The 22,429-nt window shown below is 42.4% G+C and overlaps 1 protein-coding gene across 2 annotated transcripts; it reads right to left on the reverse strand.

The window, feature by feature from the left end:
• Positions 1 to 439: 439 nt before the first annotated feature.
• On the reverse strand, positions 440 to 21,193 carry bin2b (bridging integrator 2b). Of its 2 annotated transcripts, none has more exons than XM_083770571.1 (14): positions 20,954 to 21,193; positions 18,861 to 18,941; positions 17,208 to 17,262; positions 15,371 to 15,465; positions 14,951 to 15,046; positions 12,790 to 12,897; positions 10,329 to 10,414; positions 9,352 to 9,427; positions 8,710 to 8,795; positions 8,179 to 8,405; positions 7,407 to 7,626; positions 6,582 to 6,810; positions 6,346 to 6,438; positions 440 to 636 (listed from the first exon to the last, which is right to left on the reverse strand). In XM_083770571.1, the coding sequence occupies exons 1-14, from the start codon at positions 21,059 to 21,061 to the stop codon at positions 553 to 555; spliced, it is 1,644 nt and encodes a 547-aa protein (XP_083626697.1). In that variant the 5' UTR covers positions 21,062 to 21,193; the 3' UTR covers positions 440 to 552. The 2 variants fall into 2 exon arrangements, with proteins under 2 accessions (XP_083626697.1, XP_083626696.1); XM_083770570.1 differs by lacking the exon at positions 440 to 636 and adding an exon at positions 2,909 to 3,332.
• Positions 21,194 to 22,429: the final 1,236 nt, after the last annotated feature.

A 22,429-nucleotide genomic window follows, 5' to 3' on the forward strand; every position in this document is an offset into this window, starting at 1 on the left:
CCACAATGGACTTTATTTTTTTCATTCACTGGAACATTCTCACGTTTTAGGAATGGGTGGACCAAAGGAGAAGTTCCCAGCTTAATTTCTCTTTTTTTTTTTAGGAATATTTAAAAAAATATATTTTCACAGATTATATCTCAAACTGATTTTCTAGAAATATTCATCCACAGGAAATCTTCTGCTGGGACTATATGAACACAATATATACCAAAAGACAGATTACAACGTGTACCATCCAAAAAAGAGTGAGTTTCTAATTTGTACCATTTTGAAATGATCAGCTGTCGAACCCGCTTCGTTCAACTAGAAACCTGGGAATCACAGTGAACAGAACAGACACAACAGGCAATACTGAGATTTGACGCTGACCATTTTATTTTTGCAACACTTTCAAGAGCAAGTAGTCTTCAGTGTATTTGTGTAAACTGGACGTTTCTAAATGTCTGTGTCGATACCCGAGTTGTCGCTGAAGTGCAGTCAGCGCATGAGAAGCTGGAACGGTTCCGCAGTGAAGGGAATCGACTGGCTGCCAGTCACTCCTTACCCAGGCTAAGTCACTCCATCCTTCATCAGTAGCTGGACGCTTCTTCTTACGGCTCTGACTGTAGCGACGTCCACCAGGCTTGTCACCATCTGTAAATTATAGGAAAATGTTACAATTAGAATATATATATAATGTTAGGTATAGGGACTAGTGGAGATTACTGAAATAAATGGCTCGGTTTTCCAAACGCATATGGTGTAAGACTTGTAGTAGGGAAAAAAATATTATATATATATATATATTTATTTATTTTTAATTATATTTATGTATATATTTCTCTTTAAGAGTAAAGAGAGCATACTGTCAGCTGTCCAGCAGTCCAAATATTATTAAATTAAATCAGAATGGTAAACCTGAGCCCTACCATTGCGTGGCACATCTATGCACGGAATGTCTATGTTCACAGGCTTCTGTGTGCGGCCTAGAGGAGCATCTGAGCATGTGCAGCACTATACAAGTCTTACACCATATGAGTTTGGGAAAGCGGGCCAATGTCATTTTATGCTTGGTTGCATGCTGAAAATAGCTCTACAAGCTCACAATGCGTTGCAACGCGTTGTGACAATTCACAATTATGACGCGTTGTGAGCTTGTCGATCTGCTATCTTCAGCCTGCAACAAAGTGTAAAATCAAGCATTATGATGCCATAAAGTCTCACCATGCACCATGCACCATGCACAACACATTTTTGTAGAATTGACTAATATCATATTGTATTTAGTCGACTAAAACTAGACCGTTCAGATGACAAAAGTTTGACCAAAACTAAATTACATTTTACATATTATAAAAATAAATAAAAAATACAATAGTGAATTGTTAACGTCACTATTGACATTGCAATTTAAATCTGAATAGCCTCATCATCAGGATTCATCATCGTTATTCAAAACTATAAATGTATAGCCTATCTGCCTATGTAACGTCTGTCTGTCTGTCTGTCTGAAGCCCAACACACACCGGGTGCGCAGCGACACGGCACAGGCATTGCCGCGCGGCAACGCCTGGAAAATAGACCGGTGGCGTATCGGAGCGTCAGGCGAGGCGTGAACGCGCGTCGGACGCCGCCGGTGTGCGATAGATTCATTGAAAATAACGGAGGGGGCTGTTTTGACGCGTGGCATTCGCAGACGGTGTGTGAGGCCCTTAATAAACTGACACTGCGATTAAAATATCATCATAATCTGATCATATGATGATGATATTTCAATTTGTACAATTGATTCATAAACTGACATGGAAAATAACGTATTAGTTACGTAAGGTTTGTTCAGTGACGGCTACAAATAACACGGTTGAGGATGAATATAATCTGAAGTGAATCCACGCGATGAGGCTGGCCAAGCCATGCAAAAAATCCCTGCAACTCCTCCAGGCGAGGCAGAGGCGATCATTTTTCACACGTGCCCCGACAAGATTTCTCTGCCCGCCAGTTGGGGGTAACGTCTGGCCCGAACGGGGCTTACGGCTTTGGGAAATCCAGCGGACTATCCAGGTTTCCTAACCCGCCTAGGGGGTCCCGATTTCGGGGTAATCTATCCCGATAGACCGGGGCTCGTCTAGGCAGCTTGGCGAGCCGATCACTGTGACAACTGGTTTGAAATACAAATAAAATATAATAATACTACATTACATGCACAAATCACATACAGTACCTGGACGAACTGGTAATTCTTCTGTCTGGGGTTTTTTATAATCCACTCTGGCGGTGGGGATCAGCATCCCTCCATCTTCTGCTCAATTTTGTCAACTCACACTTGGGGGAGGGTGGTTTTGCGCCTCGGTTTCCATTTGATCTTTTCTTTTCTTTTTTTGACTGAATGGACGATCGTGCAAAATCCTTGTCTGTGGTGACTCTTCCGTCTCTGGGGGGACTCCTGATTATAATAGTAATACAATAACAATACAAACTTCCTCCATGGTGTGGAGAGTCCCTCCATGTAAACTTACTCCTGCATGGTCGCGGTGGTGTCAACGAGGAGCCTCCTTGGGGAGAGAGGGGGGGTTCTGATTCTTTTTTTCCCCTCAAAGAAAGTCAGGACACACATGACCGGGCACCATCAAACTTTGTATTTCTGTCTCTCTCTCTCAACACCACAGAGTACCCCCCCAACAGAGAACAGGGGTGGGGGGTTATGGGGGCTGTTGTTTTGATCACGTGATATCTGGCCGTCCACCAGTAGACGGATCTAAACGGGCCTGAAGCGCAAGAGCGCCCTCTAGTGGATTTTATTTTTTTAATGAAAAAGACAGTCTTGGGGATCCGACGGGACTATTTTCCAGGACGGAAGTCTACGTCCTGGGCTTTCAAGGTGTTAACCAGCCTCTGTCCCAATCATACAACACACTATACATTCCTGTTTAAATTTCAACTTTATTATGAAAATCAGTATAAAATAAACAACATTCTTTTGTTTCACAGTGTTTCATATAAAGACGCAAACAAGACCAGAATACTGCATACCACATATAACCAAACATTCCATAACAATTCAGACTGCCCTTACAATCCGAATGTTCCAGGACTCAATCGCCATTGTCCAACAAGTTGTGAAGTCCTGTGTCCGCATGCGTGTGCGTCACCAACAACAGGATGGAGTGTGTTGTTCCCTCAGTCTTTGTGCAGTGGCTAGGTTGAGGTGTGTGTGTGTGTGTGTGTGTGTGTGGGGGGCATCAGTCTTGGTGCAGTGGTTGAATGAGTTTCTCCATAAGGACACCACAGTGGTTTTTAACATCTCTATGCTGCTTCCAGCTCTCCTCCCTGAGCCCCGTCACCAAGCCTTCCTAATACACCAACCAACAAAACAGCTTGATTAGTATGGTGGCTAAGTCGCATGTTGAACATCATTTAGAATAGTCTTAGTTAGGGATGTCCCGATCCGATCACATCGGATCGGGGCAAATCACGCCATTTTCAAATGATCCCGTCCCTAGTAGTATCAATATTAGATCCATATCATTGATCCATTAAACTGGATATTGTCTGTGATTTTGGATATTGTGATATGGCGTGTTATATAAAAATCTAAATATCGGTATCGGGTAAAATCGGTATCGGCAGATACTGAAAATCAAATGATCGGAATTGGATCGTGAGCAAGAAAACATGATCGGGACATCCCTAGTCTTAGTATGCGTGTTGAACATCATTATGAATAGTCTTTGTATGTGTACTAGTAGTAGTCTCTCAGAGCCTTTGCCGGATGACCAAAAGTAATATCTACCCCGGTTAACCCATTTTGACCTGAGATCAGATTCTAAAAATCCTGACAGTTATCTGAAAAAGCTATGTTTCTATGTCAGTGGTTCTTTGATTTTTCAAAAATAGCAGACCTACAAGCTCGTAGCGTGCTATGAGCTTGTAGGTCTGCTATTTTTCAATAGCTAAAGCATAACATAATGCTAACAACTAAAGGGGTTCCCGCCCAAAATGGGTTAAGAGGAATCCCCCTTTAGGCTGGTGGATAAAATGTTGTCTTTCCACGCGGAATTTATAGATTGATTGACGTATTTATTAACAGATTGGAGAATTACAGTACATTTCAAGCACAACACAATACAAAACTGTTAACTGTGGACGACAGCATAAAGCATTACACTTGTTTACAATAGGGTCCACCATGTTCAATTAATCATAACATTTAGAGACGTACTACAAATATACACTTCTATATAGCCAAAAATAGGAAATCATCATAGAGGAGGTAAAAAGGGAAAAAGAAAACATACAGTGAAGGGAAAAGGGGTGGGTGGGGGATTTGGATTTTACAGGCGGCAGTTTCGAATTGCAGCCGTCCATAGGTGCCCTTTGAGAGCGGTTTTGAAGGAGTCAAGGGAATCACATGTCTTAATGACTGTTGGTAGGGCGGTCCACATTTTGGTGTCGTAGGAGCGAAAATAATTTAGTCCCTCGTTTGTGCCGAATCTGGCTTGCACATGGTTTGTTGTTGAACATCACTCTATAGTAGCGGCATTCAGTCTCGAGAGACCATGGCACAAGCGCACTTGGATAGGATCAGGTGGTGCTGAGGGAACAGTGTCTGAGCAGCCCAACACGTGAGTGGCAGTCTCTTTGGCAGTGATAGCATTTGAATGCGCTGCCGTCGCCTGTTGACGCCGAATGAGGTGCCTTTCGCCTAGCTCTCCTTTCTGCTGCTTTGTTCAGCTCCGCTTCACTCTTCTGGATTCTTGCAAACGTCTTTGAACCGCAAGTAGGGGTGGCCTGGTGCCAGTGGCAAGCTGTCCATAGAGCAGGTCCTTGGGGATCCTCCAGTCTGTCACGCGGCGGACATGGCCGAGCCGTCGGAGTCGCTGGCGTAACATGGTGTAGAGGCTGGGCATCTGAGCCTGTTTGAGGACTCCCTCATTTGTGACACGATCTTGCCATTTGATGTTAAAGATGCATCTGAGGTTTCGCATGTGAAATGCGTTGAGGCGTCGTTCTTGTCTCGAGTATGTGATCCAAGACTCACTCCAATACAGCAGGATACTGATGATGCATGCACCGTAAACAGCCATCTTGGTGTGGGTCGATAGTCTACTTTTGGTCCATACTCTCTGGTTTAGCCTAGCAAAAGTTGTTGCAGCTCGACCAATCCTCCGATCGATTTCAGGGTCTAAGCAATCTGTGATTGTGGAGCCACGGTAGGTAAACTGGTGCACTTCCAGCGTGTAGTCTGATATGGTGATTGAAGGGGGGTTCTCAACACCTTGTTTTTTTCAAGCTGATGCTTAGTCTGAAGTCTGTGCATGCATTGGAGAGCTGATCCATGAGCTTTTGTAGCTGCTCTTGTGAGTGGGCTACCAGTCCAGTGTCATCTGCAAAGAGCATGTCCCTGATGAGGACTTTCCTGACTTTAGTCTTCGCCCTCAGGCGTGAGATGCTGAACAGCTTTCCATCTGATCTTGTATGGAGGTATATGCCATCAGTTGACTGTCCAAAAGCATGTTGCAGCATTACAGCAAAGTAAATGCCAAAAAGGGTTGGAGCAAGGACACAGCCCTGCTTCACACCACTGCGGATGTTGAAAGCATCAGAGGAAGCTCCATTGAACTGGACAATGCCTCTCATATCTGTGAAGAAAGACTGGATCAGCTTTAGGAGCTTCGCTGGGCATCATATGTTGTTCAAAATCTTGAAGAGGCCATCACGACTGTTCCCTGCATTTCTCTTGCAGTTGGCGTAGAGAGAAGATCATATCAATCGTGGATCACTCGGACCTGAAGCCATACTGCGACTCTGGGTAGATTCTCTCTGCAAGCTTCTGGAGCCTGTTCAGTACAACACAGGCGAAGAGCTTCCCAACTATGCTAAGCAGAGAGATACCTCTATAATTGTTACAGTCGCTTCTATCCCCTTTGTTCTTGTAGAGGGTGACAATGCTGCAGTCCCGTATGTCTTGTGGTACTTAACCAGTATGGAGTGGTTCACGGTGTCAAAAGCCTTTTGGATGTCCAGCATGACCATGCCGCAGTATTTGCCAACATCCACCTCGTGTTTGATGTTGTCGCTCAAATAGAGGAGGCATGTGTCAGTGGAGTGGGATGTTCTGAAGCTAGATTGGAATTTGTACATCAATTGTTTTGTGGCAAGATACTTTTCAACCGGTTCATAGACAATTTTTTCCCATCACTTTCGAGATGGAGCTTAGAATAGAAATAGGGCGGTAGTTGCCGGGGTCTAATTTGGGGGGGTTACTTTGGCCAGTTTGAAATAAAGAAGAAGACCCAGGTTCGACTCCCGGTCATTACAATTGAACATATGAATAGTGTTACTATACACGTTGAACACACCAACCTCATGAGTGTCTTTAAGCACAAGGATGACATCTCCCTCTTCAAACTGCAACAGGCCATCTTCTGATGCTGCTTGACTCTGTAGGGCCACAGCCTGGTGGTGTATAAAAACTCACATCAATACAATGTCCAGCTAGAAGTGAAAATATCAACAATCATAATGACAAATGGCATCATATGAGCCCAAAATAGGTTGTTCAGGCTGAAAGTGGTTCAACCGGATTATTATCATTGTACCGTGTAAAGGAAGCCGGGCGGTTTCTGTAGAGAGTCGTCACAGTTACTCATCCTCTGGTCTTCCGCTGGTGTGTCTTCCTTCTCCTCCACCTGGCTGGCCTCAGCAGCAGCAGGGATTAAGCGTCGTTCTGAAGGTCGGGAGGAGAGGCGTGGAGCAGGAACCGGCGGAGGCTTAGTACTCTTGGCCTGCTGGGGCGGTGGATCAGCAGCGCTCTCCTGCTGCTCCAGGCTGTGAAGGACGCATAAAGAAATAACAAAATAATGAAAAACTAATTTGACAAAAAAAATACATTTTTGCTAACTGAAATAAAACAAATGAGTATAGCAGAAAATGTCATTTGGACATGGTCTTTGTCCAATAGTTCATACTGTAATATTTTGGGTGGCTTCCAATAGCTAAAGAAATTGTCAAATATTGTCCTGAACCTTTTATGGTCTTGCACCGTCTACCCCATATTACAATAAAAACAAAAACTAACACTAAAACTAATCAAAACTAAACTAAAACAAAGAACACCTTGACAAACGCAAATTGAAAACAAAAAGCCAAACCTAATAATTAAATAAAATAAATTAATAATTGCAATACTACTAGCCTGGCATGGCCAGACTAATATCACTGTGTAGATATTAGTCTGGAAAGATTCATTTCCAAGAGGTTAGTCGGTTACAAACACATTCAAACATCACAGCAAAAAAGTCTGACTTTGAATAGTGGGCTCTGATTGGTCAATGGTCACCCACAACGAAATGTAATTCAAACTGAGCAGTGCCAGACCAATCTTGCTAGGGGATCTTTTTTCCCTGTGGCATTACAACAATAACCTTGGTAGGACGATGCATTCCTCAGAGTCAGAAGGGCCAATGGCTTCCTGAGGTGTGCCCTCTGACCTGGGATCCCCCATCCCAGAGTCATCCGAGTGGACGGTGGTGGTCTCCTCCTCTGCGTCCTCAGGGTTCTGACTGCCCGTGCTCCGGTTGCTGCTTTCGCTGTCGCACACAGACTGCCTCTTAGGTGTGTCGGCGCCGCCGGAGCTGAGCTCCTCTGAATCAAGTATTAAAATGAAAACGATTAAAATAAAAACTAACTTAACCCATTTAGACCCGAGGACGATTCTACAAAGGCCTTCTAAATCAGTTTTCAGAAAAGCCTACGTTTCTATGTCACTGGTTCTCAAAGTTTTTCATGTCAAGGACCCCAAAAACTATATGTAAAGGCTGCCGACCCCCATCTGAAAATATGTTGTTCCAGGGACCCCCCAGAAGCAAAGATTTGAGTTAAAAACGAAAGAACATATATTCAAAGATTTGCGCCACATATTCCCAATTTTTCAAAAATGTAATGGGTTAAACTGCATTGTGCGTTTACAAGAATAAAACAGACAAAAAATCACAGAGAAAATGTCTTTAGTTATAATGTGTGTCAATATTTGATACATGAAATTAGGCCTATAGCAGCTTGTAGATCTGCTATTTTAGAAATAGTGAAAAATGGCACAAATTTAACTAAAATCTCTTTCATTTTTCCAAAATGTTCAAGAATAGCAGCTGTGAGCTTGTATAGCTGCAATTTTTCAATAGCCAAAACTGTAACAACCTTGCTCTGAATCGGACGTGGTGACGTCTTTGGCAGGGACGTCGGTAGTGCCGTCGACATTCTGCTGTTCCGGCTCCTCTGAGATGTGAGGAGTGTGCGAGAGGGGGGCCGAGGGTCCCGACACGTCCGTGGACGCATGCACGCTGATGTGGTCGGCTGGGAAGGCCGTGTTGCAAGGGATGGGGTTGGAGATGACCAGGGACTTCCTCTTTTTGCACTTGCTGGTGCTGTGGGAAAAAGCCAAAACATGTAGCATGGAAGGTGTAACTCATACATTCTGCAGTAAGGCAAGTGATTTTCAACCTTTTTCATTTCAACGACCCCCAGTCTGACATGCATTAGCCCACGGACCCCCATTTGATATCATAATTATTCAAATACTCAAGTGTTATTTTAACTCTGAGAGTGTACAAATGGAACCCCATTTGGTTGAACACACATTGCAGGTGTTAATAAGAGTTGCATGCAAGCACTATGAACAGGATTTCCAAAGTGCTCCTCCACTCATAAAACACTCTCTGTAATTATTACCTGCTATTAAGACCCTTGATGATGAAAGCCTTCCCTGAGTGTTGAGTCTCCAGTTTCTTCATTATGTTGTATAACTCATGGTTCAGCTGAAAATGTGAGGGCACACACACACACACACACACACACACACACACACACACACACACACACACACACACACACACACACACACACACACACACACACACACACACACACACACACACACACACACACACACACACACACACACACACACACACACACACACACACACACACACACACACACACACACACACTCTTCATCATGGTTTAGCTGAGTCAGATACACAGAAATGTACCCGATTTGTTACTCAACAATCACAATCTCACTACAAGCTTTATTACCACTACTGGTTCAAATTAGGCGCGTATATAGAAAGAGTCCTCTCAAGTGGGTAGGAAGAACACAACATAACATATTGAATACAGAAAACATTTCAGTCTAACTGACCTTAACCGACTGAAACGTTCTATATTCAAACAACTTTCATAAGTGAAGACAGTGTGCAGGACTCCCTCTTTTCAAACTAGTTATACAAACATGGTATAATAGTGTAATCATGTAATACAGTCATTTACACCAGTAACATAAACAACGTGAAGGAGGATGTTATCTTACCACACTCATTTCCTTATAGAAGACGTCTCTCAGATTTGATATGTTTTGGAACACAGTCACGTAGCAACCTATTCGACTACAGAGAGGAGAGCAAATTAGTCTGAGCATACTAGAACACACAATGAAACCAAGGTGATTCCTGTATGTATCTGTGCATAATATCAAGAGATCTCAGAAAAGGTGCGATAGTTCTACTCCACTGGTTCCCAATCTGTGGTCTGCCTGGTCTGCCCCCCCCCCCCCCCCGTGTGTGTGTGTGTGTGTGTGTGTGTGTGTGTGTCTCTCTCTCTCTCCAAGAAAAACAATGTTGAGAACCACTGATAAATAAACCACTGAATACATTTCTATTGTTCCTTGGACAGAACACCATGTGTGATGTTTTACCTCTGGTAGAGAACAGATGTGATGCTTCTCTGAGGGGCGCTAGCCCGTCCTATGCCCAGCGTTGTGTGTTTATGTGAATAATAGCGATGATTTGATTGGCTGATCACCCCATATCGATTGGCTGAGCAAAGTATGTATTGAGGATAAAAAGTGAGGACAGAAAAGTGACGCATATTGCCTAGAATGAGATGATGTATGATGATAAGAGCACCCCTCACTTCACACGGGTGTGATTATTCTTTTTTAATTTAGTTTATAATTCCCCCCCCCCCCTTTGTCTCGCCAATGTAGTCGTTATGCCAATTGATTCCTCCCCACACACATTTCGTACTGCTCCTCCCGCCCCACACCCCCTACTACTACAGGGGACGCCCCAACCCGTAGGAGCATGTATGTTCAATGACCAATATCACTCTCCCCGCCCGGCTTCCATCCCCCAAACAGGAGCCAATTGTGTTTGTGTAGACGCTCGACAAAGCCGGATGCACCACGGTGGATTTGAACCCAGAACCTCCGTGGTGGTATGGTGGGACTTTACCACTGTGCCACCTGAGCTAGATGTGATGCTTCTAACAGAAGGAGTGAAGTTCTACCTCTGATAAAGAACCGGCAGCTCCTCTCTCAGCTCATTGTTGATTTCTTCAAAGACATTCTGGGCTTTATTGAACTCCTCCTCCGCCTGGTGGGAAGATTCCTGACATGTTAGTCCATTTTTATGGGACAAATAAATCCCTAATGACTGACTTTTACTATTATATTGGATGAATAAAATACACACTTTGGGAACAATCAAAAAGGAGTGAAACCCCCTGCTTTAGAGACATGCAGAGTGCACGAAACCGACTGGGTTTTAATGGGTAAGCTTAAAAAAATAAAAGAATAAACATCAGCACATTTTTGGAAAGTGGGTCTGTATTCAAGCATATGGGGCCGGGCTATTTTTAAGAATTGTCACCTGTGTAAAACACCCCAAATAGTGAGGTTAAAGTGGTTAAGGTGTGTCAGCTGTCCTGGAAGAGACCACTTCCTTCACTGCAGGATCAGACTGAGCTCTCACAATGAGTTTGTTTTCATTTGTCTTGCTGTGATTTAGTGATTTTTGTTACAGTATATTACATAAAAGGGAGGAGGGAAAGTTGCACACTACGGCTCCATATGTATGCATATAGTTTTCAGCTAGTGGTCCATGAAGCACTGGTGGTCCTTGGAGCTATTCAATGTGGTCTGGTCTCTGACCATTACTTGATGTTTTTGGAGAAACCGAGACCACAGCTGTTGGTATTTGTGTGTTATGAGAACAGTAGCATTTAATACATTAAAGAGGATGATTGTGCTTCAATTCCCAAAGTACTTCAAGCTGAACTTCATCAGCTCATTAAGATCCACATATCACAGTCCCTTGTGAAGTTCTGGATGAGTCATCAGGCAGAATTCACAGAGCTAACAGCTTGGCTAATAGTGTCCAACGCAAATCGGCAAGAATCGACAGAACTCTGTGCAACTCAAGAAAAAACCCAATCTTAACCCAGATCCCCACCCAACAGAACAGTGGTCCCCGGGTTTACTTCTTAGTCAGGATGGTGGTCCCTGGCTCACAATGAGCGGAAAACCCCTGCTCTAAAGTCTACTCTAAAGCATTAATATAGACTTTTACAACCAAAATCTGGTTCAGATCTCTCAATGGAGAACGGGGTCGACGCAGGGCACCCAAACAAGCACCACACACCAGTCAGTTTTTTATCAAAGATAAGCATCAACACCAGCTCAGTGGCCTGACTGACTCAGTGGCCTGACTCAGATTGGGAGGTCAGGTCAGGGTTTAATCCCTAGCCGATTCATACCAGACAACAAATCGTACCAAATGCCTCCCTGCTTGACACAATTACAAGCGTCATGTCCAGGGGCCCAGGGGGTGTACAGTACTTAACTTAACTACATGATGTGGCATACAGTAGCCTACTAGCGTCATGTCCAGGAGGTGTATATACTGTATATTGAAATGTATTTCAAGGATAGCCCCTTGAGATGCATCATCTGGTTTTAGAGGGGGTCTTCGGGCACAACACAATGATTACAGTACATAGACAAAACAATACATGAAACATGTCAACACACAACAATAGTTACACTTACAACATCAACAACATAGAGGCTCTCCAAACCACTCAAAACACTACATCTAAGACCAGTAGCATCTGCACTGAAACTTCTTACAAAATACTAATACTAATAAAATAAAAAGATAAAAATAATAATTAAGCATTCAAGTACCAAACAATAAATAAATCAAATCAAGATTTTAATTTTTTATCTGAAAACCCATGAAACCCCCTGAAACCCATTTGTACAAATGGGTTTCAGGTTTGCAAACAAAGATTGTATTTGTAAATCATACTAACATCATGTCCAGGGGGTGAACTGGTACAGTACATAATGTGACATACTAGTGTCCAGGGGAATGTACAGTACTGTAATTGTATATCAAGCTGCTTCTACAGAAACAGGAGATAGGCTCCTGACCTATGGGCCACATACTGTAGCTCTGGAACTGTTGGTTCCCAAGGCTACTGTACTCACTGGCTGCACTCGGTGAGGATTCAGTGAGCACTCACTGAAAGAGAGGTGATTGCAATGATGTCCGAACTACAATAAAGACGGCAGTGCATCTTTGTTGAATCTAGTGTGCTGTCTGTTAAATCTAGTGTGCTGTCTTTTTCAATTAACTTCATACACACAGGGCCCTATCTTGCGCACCCCCTTACCCCTTATTCCTAAACGTATTAGCCATGTTGTACTATTTTTGAAAATAATTAGATAGTTCAACTAGCCGATCTACATCGACACATTGTGAGCTTGTAGAGCAGCTATTTTAACCTTTTTTCAAAATGGGGAAAAACAATTGTATAAAGGTTTAGGGATAAGGGGTAAGGTAGGGCCCGATATGTTTCAATGGAAGAGCAGGGAGAACAGCTCCAACCACTGCACTCAATATACAGGTACTTTATATCCTTCATTTACTAAGTTAATGTTGTTTTGTATAGAGTAACTGAATACCTTGACTGTTTTGGCATCATCTTTTTTCTTGGCACTCTGCAGCGCCTCCAAGTGATGACGGGCTGAATCGTAGTCCACTAGCTTGCGACCACGTTTGGCCACACGCTCCTGAAAAACAGGGCTCAATACTTAATAAGGTGCGCGCGCGCGCGTGTGTGTGTGTGTGTGTGTTTTTTTTTTCAGTGCCAATCTGTCAGGAACAGAGCATGGTAAGCGGAAAGCATTGTTTGGTTTTAGCGAGTGCACACTGCCACGTATGCACTGTGTGGAAAGAGAGAGAAAGAGAGAGAGAGATTTTGTTGATCTTGGATGGATTAAGCTGTGAGTGAGGTCTTCCACACTGTTTAATCCATATCCAACATTTCTCCTCTTGTGTGTTTGACTTTGGAAAAAGAAAAAGGGAAAAACACAACACACCCACCCTCTAAACTTTGAGAGAGCACATTGCATAGCTGTCGGGCCTCAACCTTGCATCTCAAAAAAGTTACTTTTCAGGAAAATATTTCAGAATGAGTTAAAATTGGCAATCTACAAGCTCGTAGCTTGGCTATATTTGGCAACTTTTTGCACGGCACCGTCAGTTTAAAGGTATATTCAGTGATTTCACTCAAAAAACCGTAGGTTTCGTTTTTGGCTGTGGGACCCAGCCTTTCGTCCAATCAGGATAGAGAGCCAAAAACGAAACCTACGTTTTTTGGCCCCCAGGGGTTAACTGGGGACAGGGAGGAACTCCTTATATGGCCAGCACACTCTATAGTAGGGAGGATTATCACAACTAAACAAAAAAATAAGTGATATTTGAATTAAGTGAAATCACTGAATATACCTTTAAAATATGGCACTACAAATAACATAAAAAGATGAAATATGGATATACAAGGTTTCTGGCCGATACTACCGATAGCGAGAATATGCACACAGTGACGGATTAACCCCTCTCAAGGCCCTGGCGCTTCACCAAATCAAAAGGCCCCTACTGATTCAGCCAATTAATTAATTAATTAATTAACATGCATGCGTTTAGCGCATATCCACTACTGCCTGCGCTGCCCGCTGGCACACAAGACAGTAGGAACTGCCGCACTGGGCACAGCCTTTCCAACTTCAGTCTCTGCTAAACTAACTGCAATTTATTAGCCTATATCTAGCCTATATCTACAAGCTCCATTAGCAGGCAGCAGCATGTTTTGTCTAAATTGTCTTTGTGGCCAACAAATGTAGCTACATTTGCAAACAGTGCTGTTGACCATGTTGTTACATGGTCCATATAACGTGTGCACAGTGCACCAACAGACAATGCCAATATGCTATATTAATATTAGAACGTTTTAAAAACAGATTAATTATTGACGACAATGCAACCTGTGGGTGCAACGTCACTGAAAACTTTCATAATAGCAATTCAATTAATTTACTCACGAGTGCTGGAATCGTGAAATGGAGGATGTAAGAACACACTTTTGTTGCATTAGAGCAGGGTAAATATGAAGTTTTGCGCCAAGGTCTTGTTTATATTCCTCTTACATAGGCTGTATGTTATTGTCGCAACAACACACGTTGGTCGGTCTGAGTGAGGGGGGCCTTCCTGATTGAGGGGGCTTCTGACGGCGTCGCTTACTCGCTTCCTCCTCGAGGGGAAGCGAGTAAGCGACGCCGTCAGAAGCGCAGCCATCGGGAACCCCCTCAAACAGACTGCTCCCCCCCCCCTCCCGAAAACTGCTACAGAATCTGTCAGACGAGAAGACCAAAAACACTAGCGGGGGTTCTTATGTTGCGTTATATTTTTCGAAAGAAGCAACAGCTGTACCTATAGTCTCGTACCAGGCCCTGCAAGCTTCGGGCCCTGGCGCTTAAGCTCCACCTAGTTCCATTGTTAGTCCGGCTCTGTATGCACACTGCTTCGGTGTTTTCTCTTGTACCGAAAGCTTGACAGACCTCCCTCACCTAGATACAGTTGCTTATGTAGGATTGGACAGTGGCCATTTTAGGGAGTGTCTTGACAAAGCACGAAATGTGAAAAGCTACATTTAAGTTAATTTAATAAATATGAACTGGAATGTGTACTGTCATCGTTTCATTAAGGTGTTTTATTGTGTCATGTCTATTATATTCTAAAACATTTCAGAATGTGTTGGACAGAAAAATAAAATGATCACGCTACCTTAACTTCTGGGAACTGACTTGTGTAGTTCTCCATGGTGCGAACAATCTGGTCAGTTAGTTTCTCCTCATAATCGTTCCATAACAAGTCCTCACTCTGCAAGTAGACATTACCAGTTAGCATCACTTTAAAAACACACACACCCTCTATTCTTAGTAAAACCGTTATACACTTAGTTTAATCCAAAGATATCACTTACACCTACTTTGAATTGATTAGAAAATGTTGTACTATTTGACAAAATATGGGTCAAAATATGACACATATTTTGTAGTCAATGTCTAGGTCTCTACAAAAATGTGGATCAGCATCATATCCAAAAATCTGGCATTGAATTAATTCCCACAAACAGTCTATGAGAAGATTTCCACCAAATACACATGCACACACGTGCATGCATATGCACAAACGTGCACGCACCTCCATGATGACAGACAGGTCTTCTCCTCCATTCCAGTCAGATTCGTAGACGTCTTTCAATGTCTGTGACAGACGTTTAGATGATTCATGCATTGCTGGGGAAAAAGACAAAGATATTAAATGATTAGACTTTAATCAGTAACCTACAGTAGATCAGCATTATTTGATCATCAATATCACGATCATCAATATGATATATATGATATTGCGTATTGTATATTTTATATAGTTTCTAGACATTTATGCTAACCTTTGTTGCTTATGTTTAGATTGTGTGTGACAATAACTGTAAATAACTCAAATGTTTGTCTATCCCCCACATATCTTGAGAACCGTCAGACTGACCGTCTGGCAAACTGTGTGTGCATTGCCGAAGACACGAGGGAGTGATGTGCCGGCAGTGGTTGTCCAGGACAAAGTACTCTGACAACAGGTACAACGGTACTGACAGCATGTACAACATAACAGGGGGGTATGATGTTCCCAATGGGCAACAACCTAGTTCAGCATAATGCACCTTCCTCCCAGAGTCCCTGGCAATAAACATTATTGTGATTAATTTAACCCAATAAAACTGTCAAACAATGTCAACAATCTTTAAGTAAGGGGGGTCCAGGGTGTCTGCAGCTAAACGATTGATAGTTTATATATGGAACCAAATTGGCCTCTAGTCTAAGGGTAAAGTCTCTTAGTTAAAAGAACACTGTGGATTTAATTTTGCAGTATAGATTGGGGTCCCAGAGATACAACTAATATCAAATGGAGGTCTGTGGCCTAATGCAGCCATATCAAACTGTAGCCATATCAAACAAATAGCTTGTGAGGTAGGTCAGGATTATGGTACCGATATCATGCTAGCCCAACCTCCTGTCTGCCATTTTGATTCTACAGTATGTTTATATTTATTCACCTCTCATCCATCTATGTCTCATGTCAGCCAGAAATGCAAAAGACAGCACATCTTCTAAAATTAGACACAAGCCACTTCCTTCTTCACTTTCTCTCCTGAGCAGCAAGAGAGGATTTGTACACTCTCAGTGTTGTTTTTAGTGTTACAGCAGAGAATAAATGTGTAACCGTTTGAACTTTTAAAACCAGTTTCAGGCTGACATCCCCATTTTGGGCTAGTCATTCTAGGTGAACATTTTCAAAACTTACAAAAAAGTTTACAAAAAATACAAAATATAAACATTTCGAATTCTACAAAATACATAAAGTATACAAATAGGCTATATCAGTCTGTAATCCATCTGTAATTGTGTGTTTTCTTTTAGAACATCTTCAGTGGAGTCAAAATATTGAGAACCTACCTTTGATTAACCCATTTTGGGTGGGAACCTCTTTTGGTGTTAGCATTACGTTATGCTTTAGCTATTGAAAAATAGTAGATCTACAAGCTCATAGCGTGCCACCGAGTGGCGCGCTACGAGCTTGTAGGTCTGCTATTTTAGAAAAATCTAAGAACGACTGACATTTGTTCAACGTGGCGATCACAACAGAGCGGAGGAAGAAAGCGCCCGCACCGCAGCACGGCCGCCGTTGTAATGCATTGCCCCCGATTTCCCATAAAGGGGATTTTCATGACAAGCAACTCGGCAGTCGGTGCAGTGGCTCCTCAAAGGTTAGTGAAAACACGGCAGGAAGATCTGGAACACGATTGTTTAATCGCGGCATAAAAACTGTTGAGATGATAACGTACAGTAAGTAGTGAGTTGAGAATACATTTGACTACAGTAAGTAGTGAGTTGTGTGAACCCACCTAGCGTACCTAGTAAAGTAGTGAGTTGTGTGAACCCACCTAGTGTACCTAGTAAAGTAGTGAGTTGTATGAACATACCTTTCACTGCATTAAAGTAGGCTCTGACGTCTTTGCATAACTTGCTTCCATCAACCTGTGTGGGGAAGTATGGAGAACTTAGGTTTAGACTAAATAACAAGAGTTACTGTAAGATAAATAAGATAAATAGTTAACATCAGTGTGTCGCATTGTTCTTCCTTTTACTCTGGTCCCTTCCATCTCATTTGACATTACATTAACAACTGTCAAGTACACTGTAAAATCCTTATGCCATGTGTCCAACAAAGTGTTTTTTTGCGCTTTCGTCGGAACGCCAAAGGTTGAAAATATTTCAACTCTTGGTGACAAGATAAAAACACCAGATGTGAACGGACAGACTAGACACCAAGTGCCTCATCATGCTGCTGTTGTTTCTAGCATGGTGTAAATACACTGTGCTCCCATTGAAAACAATTTCAAACATACGCTGCACTCAGGGGGAGAAACAAACAACAACTCAGTGGACACAGCCTTATAGTGTTAATGTAAGATTAAGGGATTGTTATGAGATGGAACCAGAGTAAAAGGACACCAAACACCATTACAGTAAAGCTGTTATTGTCATTTCAGCAAGTGACACCTTCATACAATAGTATAAATGAGTATCAATGAACAGAACGGAATGATGTACAAAAGACATAAGAACACTGATTGAGAAGTGTCTTATGAAAACAACAACATAATTATCCAGTTTGTCAGAGCTACATGGATTCGCTGAGCTTGCAGCTTGACCTCTAAAACCGAATGACAGTGTCATTGTCAGACTAAACTTGTTTGAGAAGGGTTCTGTTTTTCTGAGGGTGAATGAGGCCAGGGCCAGGCAGATAAGAGCTTTTTTTTTTAACTCAATGTGACTTTTTGAATCCTGGTAACAAAACAGTTGCTGATAACTTTGAATGTTCATGAATACTCTTGAACCGGGACCAGTGGTTTCCAGGGACTCCCAGGGGTCCTTGAGGGGGTTCCAGATTTATTTATTAATTCTAATCATATAAGAGTGACAATTCTAAGAATGTTTTAGCATCACTGCTGAATCTATTGCTTATTCACAATGTATGACTTTAGACAATTAAAAACCCTCATTGTTTATTTATCCATGTGTAACTCTTGATAGTGCACAGAGATGTAACCAAATGGGTCCATTTGGTTTAGACAGTATGTTGTTTACACAGATGGGTTCACTCACTGTTTACCTAGTATCTTTGAGGTGCTACATTGTTCTCTCTGCACTCTACTTGAGTGACTATTTAGTATTTACCTCTTGTTTGCCTAGATATAATTTCTGCTTACTCTCACACTTCTCGGGATCTGAGGCCCCTTTTCCACCGGGGTTGAACCAGTTCGGTTCTTTTTCCCCACGCCATAATATTGAACCAGTTCAGAGTGTTTCCATCGAAGATGAATTCGTTCAGAACCCTAAAAGTTGGGTCGGAAGTTAAACCCCAAAATGGTTCCCTGAAAGCACCAAGGTTCCAAGAATCTAGAACAGAACCATTCTAGAACCAAAGTTATTTTGGTGGAAAAGGGGCCTCTGTCTGCTAAATGCCTACACTACATTGTAATTGAACGCACTCACTCACTGTGTATCACAGGATTTCACTGTAGTGATGGAATGCTACATGAAGAAAGGCTGTCATATTTTACTACAGATACCTGCTGTTTGTTGAGGTTGAGGAAACACTGTTCAAATTGTTCATCCTTGGTTTCCATGGTTTTTCCCAGTTTCTGGAGGACCTGTATGAGAGAGAATGTCAGCTATGAGAAGTCACATACGTATATGTGTGTGTGTAACAGGATTCATGGTTTATTGAAGTGGGGGTCCAGGGGTACTTGAAGGAGGTTCCAGGGCGTCCCTCCTCAGCATAAAGAGGTTTAAACACTTTAATCCTATTTTATACGCTGTGAGCTTGTAGATCTGCTATTTTCAAAGCAATTTTTGACAAATCTTCTCTTATGGGGGTCCCTGGCACAAGACCTGTGTCCTTTACATAGGCTGCCTACTAGTGTTTGAGAAGCAATGGTTTATATGGTATGTTCTATAAGCCTGAAGAGATGACAAACAAACAAACACTTAACAGTGGTTCTCAACATGGGGTCCAGGGACCCCCCGGGGATCCTTGAGGGGGGTCCCAGTAGATACAGTCGATGACTGCTAGTTAATCTTCACCAGAATTACTAGAATGATGTTAGAATGATAATGTACTAGAAGCTTGACAAATTCAAAAAAGTAGGTATTGCGCAATAATGTATTTTCATAAAGTACGAAGTGTACATACAGTAAATAGGACGTACCAGTTGCATGGATGCAATGTAGTGCGTTGTATTTCCTATAGCATGCATTACAATTCATTTTGTGTATGGATAGATTTGTGCAAACAGAGTGGTTTGGTAGAAGAATAAAAACGGATAAACGGGTCCCCCTTTTTCAATTAGGGTAGAAGGATAACCACGTAAATGCAACAGTAGAGTAGATGTTATCTCCATACCTACAGTACAGACAGGCAGACACACCCCCACATATACTTGTATTGCTCCTAGTGTTCCTTATCTTGTATGTTATTGTATGTCTTTAAAAGTCTTGATGAATTAAATGCATAGGACCACAATGGAAACAACAAGCCCTCAGGGCTTTTTATGTCATGCTTTTATAATCATACCACTGCACTTTTTTGCAAACTGTTAAAGTATCCAATCAATCAATTACAATACAAACATTTATTACATCGGGGGCCAATATATGAAATCTGTATCAAATGGGGGTCCATGGTCTATCTATGACTATCACACTGGGGGGTGTCCTCTCCATGGCCTATCTATGGCCTATCTATCACACTGGGGGGTGTCTCTCCATGGTCTGTCTATCACACTGGGGGGTGTCCTCCTTGAAATGAAAACTGTTCCACGATTCTAGTGGATTTTCTTCAGCCAGGTTTGGTCAAGCTGACATTATCATGTTGATGACTGACTCCATGGTAGAAATATGTTACCTTGGCAACCCTACAGACCAGTAAACCACAATCAGCGACTGCAGGAGGTGCAGCTATGATGACGGGAAGTCAAATGCAAACTCAGGAAGTTGCAACATGTGTTATATTGTACACTGTATAGTCAGAGAAAAACTGGAAAAACAGAAAACACAATGTTATTATACTGTGTGTGTGTGTGTGTGTGTGTGTGTGTGTGTGTGTGTGTGTGTGTGTGTGTGTGTGTGTGTGTGTGTGTGTGTGTGTGTGTGTGTGTGTGTGTGTGTGTGTGTGTGTGTTACAGAGAGGGACACAGAGACAGATATAGACAGATAGATGGTGTCTGTCTGGTGGTGAGTGAGAACACTGATCTAGTCACAAAACACAAGTTAAAAAAAGTGTAATCCTTAAAGATGTAACAAAGTTTAAAAATAAAACACAACAAAGCAAGGGCATGTTTAGACTAGGCCTACATATTTTATCGAATCTGTAAGCCGTATATGCATGCAAAATAGTCTTGATCCAAGGTTAGGGTTTGCTGTGCCAAATGGCAATGCAAAACAGTACAACACTAATCTGAGTTCCCAGAAGTTTAGTACAACACAAACATCCCCTAATTATCCTAGAGGCGTATAACGGTGTTAAAGCCTGTTGTTTGTGTTGTCATCATAATGATGGCAGTTTTCGCCTGTCGAAAATAGCGACCCATGTAGGGCTTAATGTAGATCCGTTATTTTCGGAGTTTGAGAGTCTTTAAATGTAAACTGAAGTACTTAAACCTACTTTCTCCTGGGCTCGATTCAGTGACTTCTGGAAGCGTTTGGCGAAGACCCCTGCTCCCTGCTGGAGGTTCTGCCCCGAGGCCCTGCTGTTGTTGTTCTCTGATGCCATGTCGTTACTTTGTTTCCAGCGTATTGTTCTTTCTTTCTTCTGATCTCTGCTCCTTCTTGTCAAAAGGATTCGCTGCTGTTTGATTCAATTCGGTTCAATTGAACTCACAAGGCGGACAGGGCAGGGGAGGGAGGGTGGAGCCACTGACTGGAGCGATGACACACGTGCACGCGCGCACTCATGCGCGAACACACACCGAACTTTCAAAATAAAAGCTCCTATAAAGTAGAGCAGTGTAGAAGACTGGTTCTCAAACTTTTTCAAGTCATGCATCATGGATCATGGACTGCCCAAATTAACGAATTTATAATTCGGCTGCGGACCCCCATCTGAAAATATTTGTGCAAGATCTTATTAAAATATATATTTAAATACCGTATACCATTACATTTATTATTTATAGTTTTTTTATTTTACATTTGTAAAATAGCAGATCGTGCTTAAAACGCATCTTGTAGATCGGCAATTTTCAAATAACCAAGGGGTTAAACTGGTGGAATGGACTAGTTTTATACCGAACTAATTTAGCTGGCGGCCCCCTGCAGGAGCCACCCGTCCCCAAGGACCCCACTTTGAGAACCACTGTCATGGAGTAACATGAATAAACAGCGACGCTCTCAAAACATGATTGAAACTCGTGCACGCACACACAACATTGTGTGGAATGCCAGTAGGTGTCATAAGCAGCACTCAGCAAAATTCTGTTCGTGTTACAGCTTGTCAGAGACTCAGAGAGCAGTGTTGCCTAATCATTACAATGATAATGACTAGATAGTTGCTAAATGACGTTTGTGGTGTGTCACAGGATAGGTGCGGCCGTGTGACTCCCGGTCCGGTCCGGCACCCTAGGGGTTCTCAGAGTTTTGTGTGAGTTTTGTGTGATTAACCACTTGTCTTGAACCATATAGCATCCCTATTCTGGGATGCTCCGATCTACACATGAGCTTAAGAGATTTATTTGGTATAGAGCCAGATGGCACATGTATTAAGTATTGAGGATATAAGGGTTAAATGTCTGAAAAACAGTGTGAATCTGACATATTAATTTACGATAATGTGTAAATTTGTATGTAGCCTATCTTCATATGCTATGTTGTGGGGATCCCTGCTTCCTCTTTCTCCCAGTTAAGGGCTGAAAAACATTGAAGGCCCCTGGCCCTAATAAGGTTGAGAGGTCACATGACCATTGATTGATTGATTGATTGATTGATTTATTGATTGATTGTACGAGGTCCATAGGGACTTGTCTTGTAACTGCTACCCTCCCAGTATGCAGCTGGCAGGTGAGCCTACGACAGCAGTGGCATCACAGGAATGTGAGGGGTGGAATTAATTTGCATAATGACTAAATTGGGAGAAAGAAAATTG

The sequence above is a fragment of the Protomyctophum parallelum genome, assembly GCF_964188405.1.
Source record: "Protomyctophum parallelum genome assembly, chromosome: 8".
Taxonomy (NCBI): Eukaryota; Metazoa; Chordata; class Actinopteri; order Myctophiformes; family Myctophidae; genus Protomyctophum; species Protomyctophum parallelum.

What these genes read in the sequence shown, in the direction of transcription:
- bin2b (XM_083770570.1), bottom strand. Translation starts at nt 21,061, where the DNA reads ATGGCATCAGAGAACAACAACAGCAGGGCCTCGGGGCAGAACCTCCAG. An exon ending in GAATGCATCGTCCTACCAAG is followed by an intron (nt 6,811 to 7,406) that starts GTTATTGTTGTA and finishes CGTCCTTCACAG; the next exon opens with CCTGGAGCAGCAGGAGAGCG. An exon ending in TGCTTAAAGACACTCATGAG is followed by an intron (nt 3,333 to 6,345) that starts GTTGGTGTGTTC and finishes TTGGTGTATTAG; the next exon opens with GAAGGCTTGGTGACGGGGCT.